At 47.2% G+C, this 20,228-nt stretch overlaps 1 protein-coding gene and 1 long non-coding RNA gene across 2 annotated transcripts in view; one reads left to right on the forward strand and one right to left on the reverse strand.

The window, feature by feature from the left end:
• The window catches only part of LOC143832367 (uncharacterized), a 97,896-nt gene that overhangs the window by 34,398 nt on the left and 43,270 nt on the right, over positions 1 to 20,228 (forward strand). The window lies entirely within an intron of this gene.
• On the reverse strand, positions 13,894 to 14,841 carry LOC143833785 (uncharacterized). Its single transcript, XM_077330014.1, has 4 exons — positions 14,514 to 14,841; positions 14,311 to 14,394; positions 14,156 to 14,224; positions 13,894 to 14,024 (listed from the first exon to the last, which is right to left on the reverse strand). Exons 1-4 carry the CDS (start codon positions 14,812 to 14,814, stop codon positions 13,894 to 13,896), a joined length of 585 nt encoding a protein of 194 aa, XP_077186129.1. The 5' UTR covers positions 14,815 to 14,841.

Below are 20,228 nucleotides of genomic sequence, written 5' to 3' on the forward strand. Positions count from 1 at the left end.
TCTTCAGCAGCAGTGGTTGGGGCATAGACCTGTATTACTGTGATGTTTGAATGGTTTGCCTTGGATTCGAACTGAGATCATTCTGTCATTTTGGGGATTGTATCCCAATACTGCTTTTGATTATGAAGGCTACTCCATTTTTTCTGAGAGATTCTTGCCCACAGTAGTATACCTGATGGTCACCTGAATTAAATTCACCCATTCCTGTCCATTTTAGTTCACTGATTCCTAAAATGTCGATGTTCAGTCTTGTCATCCCTTGTTTGACCACGTCCAGCTTGCCTTGATTCATGGATCTGACGTTCCAGGTTCCTATGGAATAAATATATTTACAGCATCGGACTGTCTTTTCGCCACCACTTACTTCCACAAGTGAGCATCCTTTTGGCTTTAGCCAAGTCGCTTCATTCATTCTGGCGCTACTCGTACTAGCCGTCTGCTCATCCCCAGTAGCATATTGGACACCTTCCGACCTGAGGGGCTCATCTTCCAGCGTCATATCGTTTTGCCTTTTGAAACTGTCCATAGAGTTTTCATGGCAGAGATACTGGAGTGGTTTGCCATTTCCTTCTCCAGTGGATCACCTTTTGTCAGAGCTCTCAGCTATGACCTGTCCGTCTTGGGTGGCCCTGCACGGCATAGCTCATAGCTTCACTGAGCTACTCAAGCCCCTTCACCATGACAAGGCAGCAATCCTTGAAGGTGATCCATCAGTTACTGGGCTCAATTAAAGGTTTTGATTATCACATACAAATGCCTACATGGTTTTAGTCCATATCTGCAGTACTGAAATTCTCCTTGTGCTCTGCATCACCAGCTGTGCTTAGCAGAACGGTCTTCTGCCACCCCTCAAATGGGTAAGATCATCAACTACCCATACACATACCTTCTCTGTGGTGTGCCCTTCTTATGGAATGATCTGCCTCATGAATTTTGGAAATTTGCTATTCTCCCGGCAAACTACACAAAACTTAATTAATCAAGAGGACTTTTTTCAGACAGGCAATAGAGTTGTTCTGTAGCAAAATAGTTCAAAAATACTTTTGGTAAAGGAATTGAGACTGCGGACTATACTACTATGTACTGGCTTCTACTGCAAGTATGACTCTGTTCTGTAATTTCTACGTCATGTAGTCCACTGAGAGCCAGTGGCGACCTCTAAGTTAGAGAACCTGGTTTGATTCCCCATTCCGCCATATGCAGCCAGCTGGGTGACCTTGGGCCTGTCACAGTTCTCTCAGAGCTCTCACAGCCTCATCTACTTCACAGGGTATCTGTTGTGTGGAGCGGAAGGCCAGGTGATTGTAAGCCTCTTTGAGACTCCTTTGGGTAGTAAAAAGCAGGGTACAAAAAACAGCTCTTCATTTTGCAATTGTTGTTGTTGTTATGTGCGAAGTCGTGTCCGACCCATCGCGACCCCATGGACAATGATCCTCCAGGCCTTCCTGTCCTCTACCATTCCCCGGAGTCCATTTAAGTTTGCACCTACTGCTTCAGTGACTCCATCCATCCACCTCATTCTCTGTCGTCCCCTTCTTCTTTTGCCCTCGATCTCTCCCAGCATTAGGCTCTTCTCCAGGGAGTCCTTCCTTCTCATGAGGTGGCCAAAATATTTGAGTTTCATCTTCAGGATCTGGCCTTCTAAAGAGCAGTCAGGGCTGATCTCCTCTAGGACTGACTGGTTTGTTCGCCTTGCAGTCCAAGGGACTCGCAAGAGTCTTCTCCAGCACCAGAGTTCAAAAGCCTCAATTCTTTGACGCTCGGCCTTCCTTATGGTCCAACTTTCGCAGCCATACATTGCAACTGGGAAGACCATAGCCTTGACTAAACGCACTTTTGTTGGCAGGGTGATGTCTCTGCTTTTTAGGATGCTGTCTAGATTTGCCATAGCTTTCCTCCCCAGGAGCAAGCGTCTTTTAATTTCTTTGCTGCAGTCCCCATCTGCAGTGATCTTGGAGCCCAGGAAAATAAAATCTGTCACTATCTCCATTTCTTCCCCTTCTATTTGCCAGGAATTGAGAGGGCCGGATGCCATGATCTTTGTTTTCTTGATGTTGAGTTTCAAGCCAACTTTGGCACTCTCCTCCTTCACCCGCATCAACAGGCTCTTTAGTTCCTCTTCACTTTCTGCCATTAGAGTGGTATCATCTGCATATCTGAGGTTGTTGATATTTCTCCCTGCAATCCTGATCCCAATTTGTGACTCCTCTAATCCCGCATTTCTCATGATGTGTTCTGCATACAAGTTAAATAGGCAAGGCGACAGTATACAGCCTTGCCGAACTCCTTTCTCAATTTTGAACCAGTCAGTGATTCCATGTTCAGTTCTCACTGTTGCTTCTTGACCTGCATATAAATTTCTCAAGAGACAAATAAGATGCTCTGGTATTCCCATCTCTTTAAGAACTTGCCACAATTTGTTGTGCTCCACACAATCAAAGGCTTTAGCATAGTCAATGAAGCAGAAGTAGATGTTCTTCTGGTACTCCCTAGCTTTCTCCATGATCCAGCGTATGTTGGCAATTTGATCTCTAGTTCCTCTGCCTCTTCGAAATCCTGCCTGTACTTCTGGAAGTTCTCGGTCCACATATTGCTGGAGCCTAGCTTGTAGGATTTTGAGCATAACTTTGCTAGCATGAGAAATTAGTGCGATGGTGCGGTAGTTTGAACATTCTTTGGCATTGCCCTTCTTTGGGATTGGAATGTAAACTGACCTTTTCCAATCCTGTGGCCATTGTTGAGTTTTCCAAATTTGCTGGCATATTGAGTGTAGCACTTTTACTGCATCGTCCTTTAAGATTTTGAATAGTTCAACTGGAATGCTGTCACTACCACTAGCTTTATTGTTGCTCAGACTTCCTAAGGCCCATTTGACTTCACATTCCAGGATGTCTGGCTCCAGGTCAGTAACTACCCCATTGTGGTCATCAGGGATGTTAAGCTCGCTCTTGTATAGTTCTTCTGTATAATTTTGCCACCTTTGTTTGATCTCTTCTGCTTCTGTGAGGTCCCTACCATTTTGGTCCCTTATCATACCCATCTTTGCATGAAACGTTCTCTTCATATCTCCAATTTTCTTGAAAAGATCTCTGGTCCTCCCCATTCTATTGTTTTCTTCTATTTGTTTGCACTGTTCATTTAAGAAGGCATTCTTATCTCTTCTAGCTTTTCTCTGGAATTCTGCATTCAATTGGGTGTATCTTTCTCTTTCTCCTTTGCCTTTCACTTCCCTTCTCTCCTTAGCTATTTGTAAAGCTTCCTCAGACAGCCATTTTGATTTCTTGCATTTCTTTTTCTTTGGGATGGTTTTAGTTGCTACCTCTTGTACAATGTTGCGAACCTCCGTCCATAGTTCTTCAGGCACTCTGTCTATCAGATCTAATTCCTTAAATCTATTTGTCACCTCCACTGTGTATTCGTCAGGGATATGATTTAGTTCATACCTGAGTGGCCTAGTGCTTTTCCCTACTTTCTTCAATTTAAGCCTAAATTTTGCAACAAGAAGCTCATGATCTGAACCACAATCAGCTCCTGGTCTTGTTTTTATTGACTGGATAGAACTTTTCCATCTTTGGCTGCAGAGCACATAGTCAATCTGATTTCTGTGTTGACCGTCTGGTGATGTCCATGTGTAGAGTCGTCTCTTGGGTTGCTGGAAAAGAGTGTTTGCTATGACCATTGTATTCTCTTGACAAAATTCTACCAGCCTGTGCCCTGCTTCATTTTGTACTCCAAGGCCAAACTTGCCTGTTATCCCGGTTATCTTTTGGCTTCCTACTTTAGCATTCCAATCCCCCATGATGATAAGCACATCATTTTTTGGCGTTGCTTCTATAAGGTGTTGTAGGGCTTCATAGAACTGATCAACTTCATCCTCTTCAGCAGCAGTGGTTGGGGCATAGACCTGGATCACTGTGATGTTGAATGGTTTGCCTTGGATTCGAACTGAGATCATTCTGTCATTTTGGGGATTGTATCCCAAGACTGCTTTTCCTACTCTCTTATTGATTATGAATGCTACTCCATTTCTTCTGCGAGATTCTTGTCCACAGTAGTATACCTGATGGTCATCTGAATTAAATTCACCCATTCCTGTCCATTTTAGTTCACTGATTCCTAAAACGTCGATGTTCAGTCTTCTCATTTCTTGTTTAACCACGTCCAGCTTGCCTTGATTCATGGATCTGACGTTCCAGGTTCCTATGGAATAAAAATCTTTACAGCATCGGACTGTCTTTTCGCCACCAGTTACTTCCTCAACTGAGCGTCCTTTCGGCTTTGGCCCAGCCGCTTCATTCATTCTGGCGCTACTCGTACTAGCCGTCTGCTCATCCCCAGTAGCATATTGGACACCTTCCGACCTGAGGGGCTCATCTTCCAGCGTCATATCGTTATGCCTATTGGAACTGTCCATAGAGTTTTCATGGCAAAGATACTGGAGTGGTTTGCCATTGCCTTCTCCAGTGGATCACCTTTTGTCAGAGCTCTCAGCTATGACCTGTCCGTCTTGGGTGGCCCTGCACGGCATAGCTCATAGCTTCACTGAACTACGCAAGCCCCCTTGCCACAGCAAGGCAGCGATCCTTGAAGGGGGTCATTTTGCAATATCATGTTTTAATACTTATGTTTTTTTGAGATCTGTTTTAGATTTCTGCCTATTTTCTGAGTTCTATGCTCCAAAGTCTAGTGCAAAGTTTATTGTCGTATCCTGTTGATTTTAATTACTTGAGACTCCGAGGTAAAGGCAGAGTATAATAATATAAGGAATAAGTAGAAACAACGTGTCTTAGTTGGGCTGTTTGTTAACCATTTCTTTGGATTAGGCTAGAAACCAGTCTACTGAAATCAGCACCCCCAGTGCAAAGTGCAGTGTAGCATTATGGCATCAACACAATCTCTGGATTTCCTGGGTCTTTTGTGAGTACTGGATTTATCTGGGGTTCTACCATACCACCATTCCAGGCAAGGCCAGGGAAGCCTTCTAAGAAACTTCCCTGCCAGTATAGCTGCCAAACAGGTAAGTAAGAAGGTTGGAGTCATCAGGCAGGAATGAAGGGAGTAGTTTTTCCAGCTCAGATTACTGTCTGTGCTAGAAAAGAAGAACCCTTGAGACCATAATTCTAGTCTCTGATTGAAGGTAAACAGCATGAGTCACCATAGCTCATCATGTTACAAACCAAGAAATTATTAATTTAAGTAATCACACTAATTTAGTTGCATTGGTTCCCAGCTTAAGAAACCATTTCAAACTCGATCCAGTTTCCATAGAAATTGGGACATATAGGAACTTTTGTTTCAAGCCATGTTCCAGCTGTCTCTTCTGCAAGTTCTCATGTAATAGGGGAAATATATTTGATGTCTAAGCCCACTGAATTCACCTCACATGTACTGGAGTAACCCTGTACAGAATTGCTGTAATACATACATACATACATACATACATACATACATACATACATACATACATACATACATACATACATACGAACGGTCTTGGTCATTCCTAGATTATTGTAATACTAGCAACAAAGCCTTGTTGGATCTCAAAATACAACGGGTGCTGGACCCAACCCCCACCACGAACAGGCCTGGAGAGGTCTCAGCAGGCATTTTCAGGGCAGAGGGAGAAGGAAGCTCTGGTGGGGACCCAGCTCTTCCTCCGCCGCCCCAAGAATTCTTGCCGAAGCTTCTGCAGGCCTGGGCAGGTGTGTTCAGGGCAGCAGTGGGGAGCCCACTCCTCCCACCACCGCCCCCAAAAGGCTTCCTGAGGCTTCTGCAGGCCTCAATGGGTGTTTTTGCAACGGCAGTGAGAAGCACTGCTGGGAACTCCATTCCTCTTTGCTGCCCGCAAAAGTTTCACCAAGGCCTTGGTGGGGCGTTTTTGGGGTGGTGGCAGGAAGTGCTCAGCGAGTGTTTTTGATGTGGCAGGGGGGAGCGCTGGCAGGGATGCCACTTCTCCCCCTCCTGCCCCGGGCAGCCCGACTGCAGCCTGGCAAGGCCATGGCCGGAGCTGCTGGGGGCGGAGGGAACACTGGCAGGGACACTTTCCCCACCCCCACCCCCACCGTGACACTGAGGCCTGGCAAAGCTGCTGCTATGGCTGCTCAGGGTGGGGGCAAGCACTGGCGGGGGGGTTCCCTCTCTCCTCCCCCAGCCCAACGAGGCTCGCAATCCCAGGCCCTGTACTTTCCCTCCAGCTCTTACTCAACTTCCATGTGGAAGAAGTTGGAGTGGGATGCAGCCAGGGACAGGACACCCTTCCTGATTGGCTGTTTGTTTGATGGATGGCCAATCAGGGATGGGACAGCATACCTGATTGGTTGGCGATGAGTGCCAACTCCTCCCAGCACCCTCTTACTGCTTTATTTATATGGAAAGATGTTTTCTGTGCAGCCAATTGTCAAAATTATTTTAAAATTATCACTTATCCTATCTGTATCTGGGGCTAGTCATAAGGACCTGGTTACCAATGATTGATTGAGTTTTTCAATTTGTTACCCACAACTCTTGGCATGCCGGCCCATGGCAGGTTACATGACAATCCAATAAAATCCCCAATTAAAACCCCAATAAAAATTCCAACAACTTTACAGAAAAAAACGGTACAACATGGTAAATAGATATAAGCCCTCTGTGTAACATAATGATTATCAGTGGTATGTGTGAAAAGGATCTAGGAGTCTTAGTAGACCACACATTGAACATGAGTCAGCAGTGTGATTTAGTGGCTAAAAAGGCAAATGGGATTTTGGGCTGTATCAGAGTATCGTGTCCAAATCACGGGAGGTGTTGGTACCACTTTACTCTGCTCTGGTTCGACTTCACTTGGAGTACTGTGTTCAGTTTTGGGCACCCCAGTTGAAGAGAGATGTAGACAAACTGTAGTGTTTCCAGAGGAGGGCAACAAAGATGGTGAGGGGTTTGGAGACCAAGACGTATGAGGAAAGGTTGGGGGAACTTGGTCTGTTTAGTCTGGAGAGGAGACAACTGAGAGGGGATCTGATAACTATCTTCAAGTATGCAAAAAGCTGCCATATAGAGCAGTGGTCCCCAACCTTTTTTAGGCTGGGGACCGGCAGGGCAACTGCCCTGCCTGCGCACCACGTACCGCGCGCATGTGCACATGCGCGACCCGGCCGTGCATGCGCAATGCGCGGGAGTGGCCCTGATTCCCTCTCCCCGCCTCCCGCAGTAAGAAGCTTCCCGGGCCACAAGCTTGTGGCCTGGGAAGTTTTTTACTGCGGGGGGGGGCGGGGAGAGGAAACCGCGGCCCAGCACCGGGCCGCAGCCCGCAGGTTGGGGACCACTGATATAGAGGATGGAGCAGAGTTGTTCTCTCTTGCCCCAGAGGGACAGACAAGAACCAATGGGATGAAATTAATTCAAAAGTTCCGTCTAAACATCCAGAAGTAGTTCCTCACATAGTGGTTTCTCAGTAGAACAGGCTTCCTCAGGAAGGGGAGGGTTCTGCTCCTTTGGAAATTTTTAAACAGAGGCTGGATAGCTATCTGACGGAGAAGCTGATTCTGTGAAGGTTCAAGGGGGGGGCAGGTTACAGTGGATGAGCGATAGGGTTGTGATTGTCCATAGAACAGAGGGTTGGACTAGATGACCCAGGAGGTGCCTTCCAACTCTATTATCCTATAATTCTATGGAACAAATTTTCCATTTACAGCATTTTCAGTCTGCGTGTTGGAATTTCTCCACATCATAGTGCTGGTATGAGGAATGACAGAATCCCATGTGCAATTACTAGGCAGAAAAACATCATCTGCAAAGTCCTGCCATTGCATCAGTTAAGTGCAGAATCACCAATAAGCTATAGACATCTTGAAAATAATTTGTGGTTTTAAAAAAAACTATGTTTTGTTACTCTTGGCTTTGTAATGTTGCTTGATGTGTCATTGGGTGTGTTAATGTGCTTTGCTTAATGTTACTCATTACATTAGTTGACTCCCAAGTTATTGCCAAATGTTTTGGCTTCTACATTTGAAATTGCAGGGAAAGTATTATGGAGAGATGACTCTCTCTCCCCCAACCCCCATATCTGTGTTTATGTCTGAGTCTTTTTCCCTGGCCCATTTCTCACATAATGGATAATGTCTAAGAAATAAACATCTCAGTTTTGTCTTTTGGGGATGTGTGCCATCTTAAATTTATAAAGTTATATTAAATTGTTAAGAGATTATATTCTTATTTATTTATTTATTAGATTTATATACTGCCCTCCCCGAATGCTCAGGGCGGTTTACATTAAACTAATCAACAATACACGAAACAGTCTTTGTTAAAAACATACAGTAATTAATAACAGTATAACAATATAACAGTATAACAATTAATAAATAGTATAACGATGTAACATTGCAATACCACAACAGGTCCAGAGCGCTCTGGTGGAGTTCTGGGAGGAAGAGGGGGGGAGGGGGCCCTTCATTTACTGTTGGTTGTGCCTGGTCTCAACCAAATGCCTGGCGGAAGAGCTCCTTTTTGCAGGCCCTGCAGAACTGTTTAAGCTCCGTCAGGGCCCTGATCTCCTCCGGGAGCTCATTCCACCAGGTGGGGGCCAGGACAGAGAAGGCTCTGGCCCTGGTCGAGACCAGGCGGACTTCTTTAGGGCCAGGCACCATTAGCCGGTTGGTGGCGGTGGAGCGCAAAGCTCTTTTGGGGGCATAGGCAGGGAGGCGGTCCCTCATGTACACTGGGCCCTGACTGCGAATGGCCTTGAAGGTAATTACCAGGACCTTTAGTCTGATCCGGAATTCAACTGGCAACCACTGCAGTTGGTGGAGAATGGGCCGGATGTGGGACCTCCACGGTGTTGCTGTGAGGATCCTGGCTGCTGCGTTTTGGACCAGCTGTATTTTCTGGGTCAAGGCTAAGGGCAGGCTGCATAGAGCGAGTTATAGAAGTCCAGTCTAGAGGTGGCCATCGCATGGATCACTGTGGCTAGGTGTTCCAGGGCCAGGTAGGGCGCTAGTAGTTTGGCTTGGCGGAGATGGTAGAATGCCAGCCGCGCTACCTTTGTGATCTGGGCTTCCATTGTAAGGGAAGCCTCCAGAATCACGCCTAGGTTCCTGGCGGAGTCAGCCGTAGAGAGCTGTACTCCATCCAGGGCAGGCAGGCGCGCTTCCTCGCATGGGCCCTTCCTACCCAGCCACAGGACCTCCGTCTTTGATGGATTGAGTTTCAGGCGACTCTGCATCAGCCATCTCATCACTGCTTCCAGGCAGCTGGCTAATGCTTCTGGGGGGGAGTCAGGGCGGCCATCCATCAGGAGGAAGAGCTGGGTGTCATCGGCATATTGATGACAACCCAGCCCAAACCTCCGTACCAGTTGTGCAAGAGGGCGCATAAAGATGTTGAATAGGATAGGAGAGAGGACCGCTCTTTGTGGGAATCCACAAGTAAGTTGACGACGGTCTGATGTTTTGTCTCCTATTGCAACCCTCTGTCCACGATCCCGGAGGAAGGAGATCAGCCATTGAAGGGCTGTCCCTTGTATTCCGGCATCGATGAGGCGGTGAGCTAGAAGCTCATGATCGACTGTGTCGAACGCTGCTGAGAGGTCTAGTAATATCAGCAGTGCCGATCCGCCTCGGTCCAACTGGCGATGGAGGTTGTCCGTCAGGGCGACTAGCACTGTCTCTACCCCATGGCCAGGCCAGAAGTTGTGTCCGACCCATCATGATCCCATGGACAATGATCCTCCAGGCCTTCCTGTCCTCTACCATTCCCCGGAGTCCGTTTGCACAGTTTGCACCAATTGCTTCAGTGACTCCATCCAGCCACCTCATTCTCTGTTGCCTCCTTCTTCTTTTGCCCTAAATCGCTCCCAGCATTAGGCTCTTCTCCAGGGAGACCTTCCTTCTCATGAGGTGGCCAAAGTACTTGAGTGTCCTTACTTACACCCACACAAAACTACCTGTGCATGACACACCAGTTATTTAATCTACATAAGCATGTGAACTATCAATAACATACTGAACTAGCTAACAGCATAATGAATCCTGAGAGCTGTTAATAAAGGCAACACCCAGCACATGTGCCATATGGGGACCCATGTGTGAAGGAAAAAACTCCCTCGCTCCAGCTCCAAAGCAGGTGTACTGGAGCATGGACAGGACAGAGTACTTTCCTTGAACCTGGAAAGGTGATGTCATGAACAGAAGCTCCAATTATGGTCAGTGCAGCCAGTCAAAAAACTATTATGATACAAAACTATTAAGATACAAACACATTTTATCAGGACTAAAGCATGTATCCAACCACTCAGTTCCCTTGATAGAGAAGAGCTGGGGGGGTTGTACCCTGTTGTTTACTACCTGAAGTAATCTCAAAATTCTCTGGATTAGAGGCAGCCATTCTTAACCATTGTCCCAAGCATTTCTGCTTGCAGAAGGGGTGGCAGTAGGGTTGCCAGATTCCCCTGGCTACTGGTGGGGGAAGGGGGCTAGGGTTGCCATATCCAGGTTGGGAAGCTCCTGGTGATTTGGGGATGGAGCTTGGAGGAGACAGGAACCTCAGTGGGGCACAATGGTATGGAGTCCACCCTCTAAATCAGCCATTTTCTCCAGAGGAAGTAATCTCCGAAGATGATGAGCTATAATTCTAGGGGGTTCCAATGTCCCACCTGAAGGCTGGCATCCCTAGGTGGTGGGGATTTATGCCAGTTTCCTCCTTCCACTGCAGACCCCCACTTTCCCACCTACATTATCCCTGTAGTTGTCAGGGGATGGGGTGAATTCTCACTTGAAGTATGTGAATGGTTCAGTACTGGAATCAAGTACTCTCTTCTTTCTAGTGACTGTCATGCACCTTCTCAAAACAGGGAGGTGCTAATCCATATGGATTAAGGCAAACTGGGTGACATTTTCATGTGGTTCCGGTAGATGTGTGACTCTGCAGCCCTCCACAGTTTTCACTTTGAGCCAGAGAAAATTGGGGGCCATTTCGCACGGCTTCAAAATAGCACAATGGTTGCTAATTGAAAACGCTACTAATTTGGCATAACGCACGACGTCGTAGACAATCTGCAACACTCCTGAAACCGACCCGCAAAAAGCGCTTCGTTGTAGCGCTTTTAGGGGAATCCAGAAAAGTGGATTCACCCTCCGGATAGCGATACACTCCTGCAACCAATCTGCAACAATAGCGATAAAGACCTGTGCGTTAACATTGTTGCGGGTTCTTCAAAGTCCCTCCTCCTGAGCCTTTCCTCCAAACTTCCGGCGAACTGTTCGCCATTTTTTTTTTCTCGGACCGAGCACAGATCAACGAGGCAACGAGACAGCGACTGGCTTTCTAACACGATCACTTTCGGAAATTCTGCCAGGACACCACAAGAGTATTTCAAAAGCACAGTAGCACACACCGTCACGTTCCCAAAATTTGCCCAAAGCTTAAAACCCCGTCTACCTTCGGCCAGTACTAGCGGAGTCAACGTACAGGGAGCATTTAAAAAAACTTTCCTCTGAGCGTGCCAACGAACGTTCGCCGCTCGCAGTCTCCTGTTTAGATTAGAGGGGTTCAATAGATATGATTCGAGGTGATACCATGAGGGGCAGTTTATGTGTAGTGGGTCTTTGTGTGGTTCCAGGTACGTGGTTGTGCCTGGGTGCGGACAACCCCTTCCATCGGCGGCTAGACCTCCGGCAAGCGGAGTCGCCGTCCACCGTTCATTTTAAAAAACTTTCCTCTGAGCGTGCCAACGAACGTTCGCCGCTCACAGTCTCCTGTTTAGCTTAGAGGGGTTCAATAGAAATGATTCGAGTTGATATCATGAGGGGCGGTTTATGTGTAGTGGGTCTTTGTGTGGTTCCGGGTGCGTGGCTGTGCTTGGGTGCGGACAACCCCTTCCATCGGCGGCTAGACCTCCGGCAAGCGGAGTCGCCGTCCACCGTTCATTTTTAAAAACTTTCCTCTGAGCGTGCCAACGAACGTTCGCCAGTAACATGTCATTGATTTATGCTTTGGCTGGTGAATATTATTGGGGAACTGTCGAGTACCGCTGCACTTGCTCTCGGTTGAACACCGGCATGCGTTTTTGTAATGGCGGACATTTCAGTAAAATGGCTCCTGCTGCATGAACAAACTGCTCTTCTCGCGTGTAAACGAATCAGTGCATGCGAGAAGTCAAACAACAAGAGCGCCAATCTGGCCATTAGGGGCAGATCCTGTTCCCGCGCGAGGAGTTTTGAACGTGACATGTGACCTCATGTGGCCAATGTGCGTGTCCCCTACTGCCCACCACCAATCAGGAGCCGGCTAGTCCCTTTGTCTTTGTGTGCGGGAAGGTATATGATCCGTTGCACCCTGCACCTCGCACCTCCATTTTGCTTAGCTACTCGCGAAGGCAGCATGGAATCTTCTTCGCAAGCGTCGTCCGTCCAGGCAACCGGCAGGGGGCCAACATGGAGGGACGCGGAGATCAGGGACCTGATCGCTATTTTTTCAGAAGAGAAAATCCAGGACGCCTTCCAGTCCTCACACAGGAATCGGGAGGTGTTTTAGCAAGTGGCCTTTAGGATGCGTGCCCTGGGCCACAACAGGACCGGCCTTGAATGCCGGTCAAAAACAAAAACCATGCGGGCGGAGTACATGCGGGCCGTGAACCACAATAAGGGTTCCGGCAACGCTAAAGTGACCTGCCCGTATTTCGAGGAGCAGCGGCCACTGTACGGCGACGGGGACGGAGCCGGCAGGCCGAAGCGCGTCGGGAGGAGCCTAAAGGTGATTCGTAAGCCGGCTGCCCCGGTGGAGGAACCACCCGCTGAGGAGGATCCCGGAGAGGGCACCTCGTCCACCGTCCGGCCTCCACCCCAGGTCCAGCAACGCGGCGCGGACATGGTGACGCTGGACCTACTCGCCATCGTTCCTGGGGAGCCAGAAGAAATTCCGCAGCAGACGCCCCTTGCCTCCGGTAAGCACTTTTATTTTAATTTTATATTTAATTTTGAGCAAATGTGTGTTCTGACGTTTGGGAATCGTTTTCTCGTGTGTTCGTTGCAACGCATAAGATGGTAGGCTGTTTGTGGACTGCTTGCTGTGGTGGCTTTTTAAAACGGTTATGTTTAACCAACAACCCTAAAAGTTTTGCAGCATGCCTCAGCCATAGGCCTTCTGCAGTGCTTTAGCCACTACTTTGGGAGCATGCTGTGTGCCTTAGGGAGTCAAACCAATCCCTACGCGAAAGCGTGGAGGAGGTGCGACTGATAAGGAGACTGATGGAGAGGGCGGTCGTGGTAATGGAAACGGCCAACCCTCCACAGATCACCGTAAACGTCCCCCCCCCACCCACACCAACACCAACACCTCCAGCACCCACCCCACCGACCCCGTTTCAGAATGCCTCCACCCAAACTAGAAGGAGGACTGTTCTCAGGAAGAGAATAATAAAACCGGCGGACAAGTTCTCCCCCTCCTAGTTTGGGCCAGTTTGTCTATTTAACTTTATCTGTGTTTGCTGTTGTTTGTTAAATAAAGTTTATATTTTTGACTCTGTCTCTGTGTACCCTACTGTAGAATCAGGAAGGCCGAAAGCGGCCTCTCTAGTGATTGTGTCTATTCTGGATCTGTTGTGTGGGTTGGAGGTTGGAGGGGTGTCAGTTAAAGGTGTTTTAGGAGTGTGGGGTGAAAGGTGTGCAAGTGTAAGGAGTCACACTGGAGTCTTTTTCAGAAAATTTGCAATAACATTTTATTTTCAAAAACAGTTCAACAGGGGGAAAAAATTAGGGAATGTAACTTGGACCCCCCCCACCACCACCCCCACCCTCCAGGAAAGCCAACTTTTTTTTAACAAATGTATATATTTAACAGGGATAAAAAATTAGGGAATGTAACTTGGACCCCCCCCACCACCCCCCACCCCAAAACACACACAGAAAACAATACTCAGGTCCCACTGCTCCCCTCACCAGCCCCTTCCCCTCCGGCCTCTGCCATCTCCCTCACTCTTCTGCACAACCGTCCCATTGTTCCCCTGACTTTACGGCGGAACAAGTCTTCGTCCTCCTTCTTCTTAACTGTGTGGGGAGGGAGAACAAGTACACATTAGTGCCACACATATTTTCCAATCTGGAGTTTACATGGATACACTTTTTAATGGCCTTAGCCACAGTGTGAGGAGAGTTGGGCAGTGGGGAACATAGCCTACGTTCTTCCGCCTCCCTCTGCTGCCTCTGCCTCTCCATCTCCCCTTTTAGGTCAGCCACTTCTGCCTGCCCTGCAAATGGGTTCAAAACAAATGGTAAGCCATATATGTAGGCTAAAGTCACACAACCCACACCCAAGCACAGGTGCAGTACTCACAGTCCCTTCTCTGCTGCTCGACTAGCCCCTCCAAGGATGTCACCCTGGCCTCCATGGCACGCATCCTGGCCTCCATTGTTTCTGCTATAGAAATCAAATAAAGAATTCAATCACACTTCAAATGGAAGCATCACGGCAGGCTCCCTTATGGCTCCATGGGGGTACACACACATGGGTCTCCCTCAAAGAAATAAAACTCTCACCTGCAGCCTGTCCTGAGGTGGAAGGTCCCTCTTCCTCCCCTTCCTCACGCTCAGGTAATTTGGCCACGGCAAGTTTTGATGGTGATTGTGTAGCTGGGCGAAGAAAAAGAGAATTCATAACTAAAAGCACACAAACCAAAGATAAAACACAGCTGATGGCCACACCACAATCAGAGCCAAAGCGCATTACCAAAGTGGTTCGACAGTACTGGCGGGCTAAGTCAGAGGGAGTTGACAGCATCTTAATACTTTCTCGAATATCATGTAGACAGTAGGGGAAAGAGGCATCTAGACATTCCATGCATGCTTAAGGGTAAAACATAACGAGGGCAGCACTCACCCATATGCCTCCTCATCTCCAGGGGGGGCTTCCCAGCCTTCTCCCATATCCGGACCATCAGATCGTGGAAGACCGTTCTCCCACTGGGCTGCGGAACCCCCCCCCCACTGTTCTAGACTATTTAGGAAGTCCAGCTTCACCCTCTTAAATTTCGTCCGGACCTGCTCCCAGGTCCGGACGTAGCCCCTCTCCCTCAGCTTGGATGCCAACACCAGGTAAGCACCCTTGGTGTGGCAGTGGGTGCTGGCCATAAGGCGGCCAACGCTTTTGGACTGGAGAACCAGCTCCAGAAGTGCCTCAGCCTCGGCGCGCTGCCAGAAGGAGCCCTTCCGTGGCTTCGGCATCTTCGGAATGACGGTTAGGCAACGAACATGCGTTGCTCCGATCGACCACCCCAATTTTAAATGTATCAAAGCCGCCCACCAATAAAATTATTCCTTGGAACATCAGTGGTTTTATCCTCCAGTTTGACAGGGGTCGCCAATACTTCCTGGCTACCCGCCTCCCCAACCTTTCCCTGTTCTGCGCTTCCGTACTGTGTTTGTCAACTTCAGCGTGGAGTTAGCATGAAGGGTGCTTTTGTCAAAGTGCTTTTGGACCAGAGATTCCCCGTTTTTTGGCTGGCTAAATAGACAAACCGCACAAGACAAGGTTAAACAAAGAACCTTTATTTTACAACAGAGTAGAAAAAAAAAATCAAACGCGCCTCCTATTTCTGTAGAGGTGGGTGGCTATAGCGTCCCGAACCTTGCACCCCTCCGCATAGATCCTTTTTTTCCTTGCTTCACGGATGTCTTGTGTGTCCTCAAGGACTACAGGATCAGGTTCATCCACAGGGAAGGGGATGTTATGTCCCTTGTCCTCGCAGATGTTGTGCAAAATGACACATGCGATGATCAGCGGAGTCACATTGTCTATATGCACATGGAGTCGTGACATCAAGCAACGGAACCGTGACTTCAAACGTCCAAAGGCACGCTCCACTACATTCCTTGCCCGGGAGTGACTGAGGTTGTAGTGGCTCTGCACGTCTGTCCTTGGCCGCTTATAGGGAGTCATGAGCCAGCGGCGTAATGGGTAGGCTCCGTCCCCGAGCACCAACGCCGGCACACGCACGCCCTCAATGGTGGCGGTGGGGTTTCCTGGAACAAAGACCCCTTCGTCCATGGCTTTCCTGAGGTTAGATTCCCTGAAAACAAGGGCATCATGCCTCCTGCCACTCCACCCCACCTCGGCATCTATAAACCGTCCGGAGAAGTCCACAGTTCCTTGCAGGAGAACAGAACAAAAGTCCTTTCTGTTCCCGTACTCCTTTATGCTTCCCCCGGGTGCATGGATAGGGATGTGGCTTCCATCGACGGCTGCGAAACAATGCGGAAATCCTAGCCTGGCAAACTCGTCCATACTCTGAAATAAGGGGAAAAAACCATGGCATGTTAGCGTGGGGTGCATCGCGTATTCGTTGCTCACCTGTCAAACAAGAAAAAAAAATTAAAGGGAAAAGGGCATAGAATGACACTCACCGCTCCAAGGCGGTCTCCGAGGCACACCACTTTGCTGAACAATTCCGCCTCCATGGCGAGGCAGAACTCCTTAAGGATATCGCCAACCGTTGTGACTCCGAGTCCGAATTGCTGGGCTACTGTCCGGAAGTACTGAGGGGTGGCCAAGTACCACAATGCGGCTGCCACCCTTTTTTCCACTGGAACGGGGCGCCGCATGCCAGTGACTTGCCTTTCCATGCGGCCACGTAGAGCCTCCACGAGTTCAAAAAATGTTCCCCTAGACATTCTAAAGTTGGCAATCCAGTGGTCATCATCCCAGCGAGACCACACAAAATTTTCCCACCAGTCAGAGGATCTTTCGTCCACCCAGAACTGTCTGGGGAACCGGACCTCTGCCAGAGTTTGCCAGTGCTTCTTTGCCGCCATGGTTGCCCGTAGAGAACGTCTTCTACTGGTGGTCATCGTTCCGGCAATACGTTCTCGGTAGTCCTCGATAGCAGCCCTCCTATGCCGCACGGTGGTATGGATACGCTGGACTACCGCAAGCATCTGAGCCAACAATTGAAAAATAATCCTCTCCATTGCAACGTTAACCTGTGCTGCGGGCAGTAGGCTACGCAAACAAAGAGTGAGGCCGACCACGTGTCTGCCTAGGTGCATCTAAGCAGGTAACCTGTGGGCGTGTACTGTGGGCGGGGATTAACCAATCAAACATATCAATGCATCAACCTCTGGTTCATAGAAAACAATAGAAAACACGTTCCAACGGCGCCAATGATTTGACGATAACGCGTTGCTACGGGGTTTCCTGGGTTTTTTTAAAAAAAAGGGAACCCCGACAAGTCCGGCTTTAGGGTCGAGGTCAAAGGTGTGCCTGCAGTTTGATTGACAGGCACGGGAGGCCAGAAGCGCTAAAAAGGGACCTCCTTTGTAGCGATAAGACGGAGACCGGAAGCCTGTGGGTTACGAAAGTGACGAGAAGTGAAAGTGCTAAATTCCGCAAAAACCGCAGCTGTGCGTTACGGGCACAGCTAGTTACATTTCGCTAGTTAAAGTAGCGATTTTGCAAACAGCAACCAAATAGCCACTTTGAGCTCTGTGCGAAATGGCCCTGGGTTTTCATTTTCTCAGCTTCACCAGGGGGATCAGGGGACAGGGACAATAGGAGCTAAATGAGTTGTATACAGATGGAGCTTGACATATATTGTTAGATCTATGGTGGATCTTGTGTGTCAGTGGCTCACAGACACTGGAATCATCGCAACTCCTCATTGGTTCAGAACATGATACAAGCTGTACCAAGACCACACAAAAAACCCACACAGAACAACCCCATTTGTATACACAATTGACACAGGTGTGGCTGTGTGCAATTGGTCAGATTAGCATTGATTGATTTAAACTGATTGGTTAGTTATGTTTCCGCTTGGATCCTGCCTTGGACTTCAAGCAGATCCACATACACAACATATATGATGGACAATGCTCGTGTGGAAGGAGACTTGGAGTAGAGAAAATGCTAACTTTTCTTTACACACCATGAAAGAGGTAACACAGAGCAATTATGCAATAGCCTTCGGTCACCACTAGAGGACATTCTATTCCTTTTAACAATCCAAACGACCTTTTTGGTCATGTCCTGCAGGGTATACTTAAATTAAGAAATGATATTTATGTCTGGTTCCAAACAGTGTGAGAGTTACTGGAGGTCTGCCCAGGTGGCTATTTCCTTTATAAAATGCACTTACCAATTCTGTGCTTCAGAACAATAAATGAAGCTATTTTATTTTTATATTCTTTGTTTTTGGAGACTACATAATCCACAGATGTAGTCCAGTAACTAAATTTACCCAGTCATCGTCTGTCTTTGTATGCTGAATACCTATTAGAGCCAATATATTTTAGCAACACTTTTTTTGTCAAAGTGAAATCAAGACTTACAAGGTTTAAAAATCCATGCCTACTGTACTTGAAAAGCATGTAGTGCTCATTCTCAGGGATTTGTATACATCCGCAGGAATGTGTGAAGCAGAAAATTATTACAAATTTTAAATAAACTACAGCTTTAAATGAAAACAATATTTGAGACCTTTTATTCCACTGACGTATTTTATGAGAGGTGGTAAATGAGTTTTAGTTTACCTAGTGGTGTTCTTTTAAAAATATTATATGAAACAGGTTACCTTCAGAAGCCTAAGGAAGAGATCATAATAAAGGAGCCCATGCGGGGGGAAATCCCATATTTCTTGTGGGTGTGGGTGTGGGTATGGGTGTGTCTGTCTGTCCATTGGTCAATGTTTGTCAAAAAAATCTTCCTTCCTTCCTTCCAGGCACTCCCCATTCCAACAACCTCAGGAACTGAAAGTGTGGGTCTCTGCTTGGTGTACCTGCTGCCTAATGTGCCAGCAGATGCCCTGCTGAACTTCTTAAAGTTGGTTGATGGGTGGGCTATGTAGTTCCCCAGACTGTTAATTCCACACAAAGAAAACTGAGGATAACAATGCTGGCCATACTGCTGGGGGAAGAGAGAAAGATCAGCACCTGATGCTAACCCCACCCCCACCTGGACATTAGTTGGGGGCATCTAGTTTTGATTGATAATGTTTTAATTTATTTATATAAGCTGATATTTTGATCTTTTTGTATGATGTTTTTATGAATGCCATTACCCGGCCTGAGCATTCTTTAGGAAAGGTGGGCTAAAATAAAATTTTATATTATTATTATTTATCTCAAACTGTTATAGGTGAATCTAATGGGTTCCGATCCTCTCCTTTTTCAACCCCTATTCTATCTGGCTTCCCTGTATTCCTTTCAGTGGCTTTGATCCACACAGGACAAACAAGGAGAGGATTCAGATGAGGCTGAGAAAATCATTTTGAATGGCTAATGAATGGACAACACAGTTACGGGGTGAGGTGGGATGGAGTTGAGAATTTCTCAGTGCAACATCCAATTGGGATCTCCAGGTTGTTCTTTTAGCTTTTTTGTTTTGCATAGGCTGTAAAAAGGCTGAAGCTTATCTGAGCAGACAGTTAAAGACCATGTGGCTCTATAAAGCTCAGAACAGCTAGAGTAGAGGAGATCTGAGAGAAGGAGCATCATACTTGGCATTTGTTCAGCTTTTGTGTTATTGTAATTGCTTGAACATGGTCAACCATCATCTGGGGGTAAGCATAGCTTAAATCTTTACACTGATAAGAATAAACTGAAAACCAAGTTGAAATTGATCCACCCATTAACTTTAATTACTCAAACAAGCCCATCTAGGACTGACGAAGGCCAAAGGTCAAAACTGGATAACATTTGATTTACCCTGGGAAAGATTTAAGCAGCAGTTTGCGTAATTCTGAACAATGCTGTTCTTAATTAGACAGAGTTGTTTTTCTATGTTTCCATGGTAACAGAGGATGTGATAAATGAAACAGATGTTTGAAGGAGTTGCAAAGTTCAAGGTTCTCAAAAAATTCACCTATCAGGCAGGCTAATGGTAGTGATACATGCATATCTGGATTGGAGAGGTTTAAAAGTTGATAGATGTTCCTTATACATTTAAAGGACTCAAAATGTTAATGAAATGGCCATCTGGTCCAATGTGTCTTCCTTTTGTTTCATTTTCATTTAGTTCACCTTGTACTTCTTTTTCTGAAAAAGCCTTTAACTTCTTGGAAATCAGGCTTGGGACCCATACATTAGCTAACACTGATTTTAGAGCTTACTTTGTAACAATTATAGTGTTGAAGGAAGTAAACTTCTTCACATTCATTGCATCTGCACAAAATCATCCAATGTCGGGCTTTTGCAATGGTCACAAAGGCAGTCATTGGGAACTGTCGGATGCTAGCATTAACTGAGACTATAGACATGATC

This window comes from Paroedura picta, chromosome 3 (assembly GCF_049243985.1).
Source record: "Paroedura picta isolate Pp20150507F chromosome 3, Ppicta_v3.0, whole genome shotgun sequence".
NCBI classification, from domain to species: Eukaryota; Metazoa; Chordata; class Lepidosauria; order Squamata; family Gekkonidae; genus Paroedura; species Paroedura picta.

Excerpts from the sequence above, each read along its gene's own strand:
- LOC143833785 (XM_077330014.1), bottom strand. The coding sequence starts at position 14,814 with ATGGAATGTCTAGATGCCTCTTTCCCCTACTGTCTACATGATATTCGA. Across the intron at positions 14,395-14,513 it reads CACCTCAGGACAGGCTGCAG|CAGAAACAATGGAGGCCAGG; the intron begins GTGAGAGTTTTA and ends TGATTTCTATAG. Across the intron at positions 14,025-14,155 it reads GCAGAGGGAGGCGGAAGAAC|TTAAGAAGAAGGAGGACGAA; the intron begins GTAGGCTATGTT and ends CTCCCCACACAG.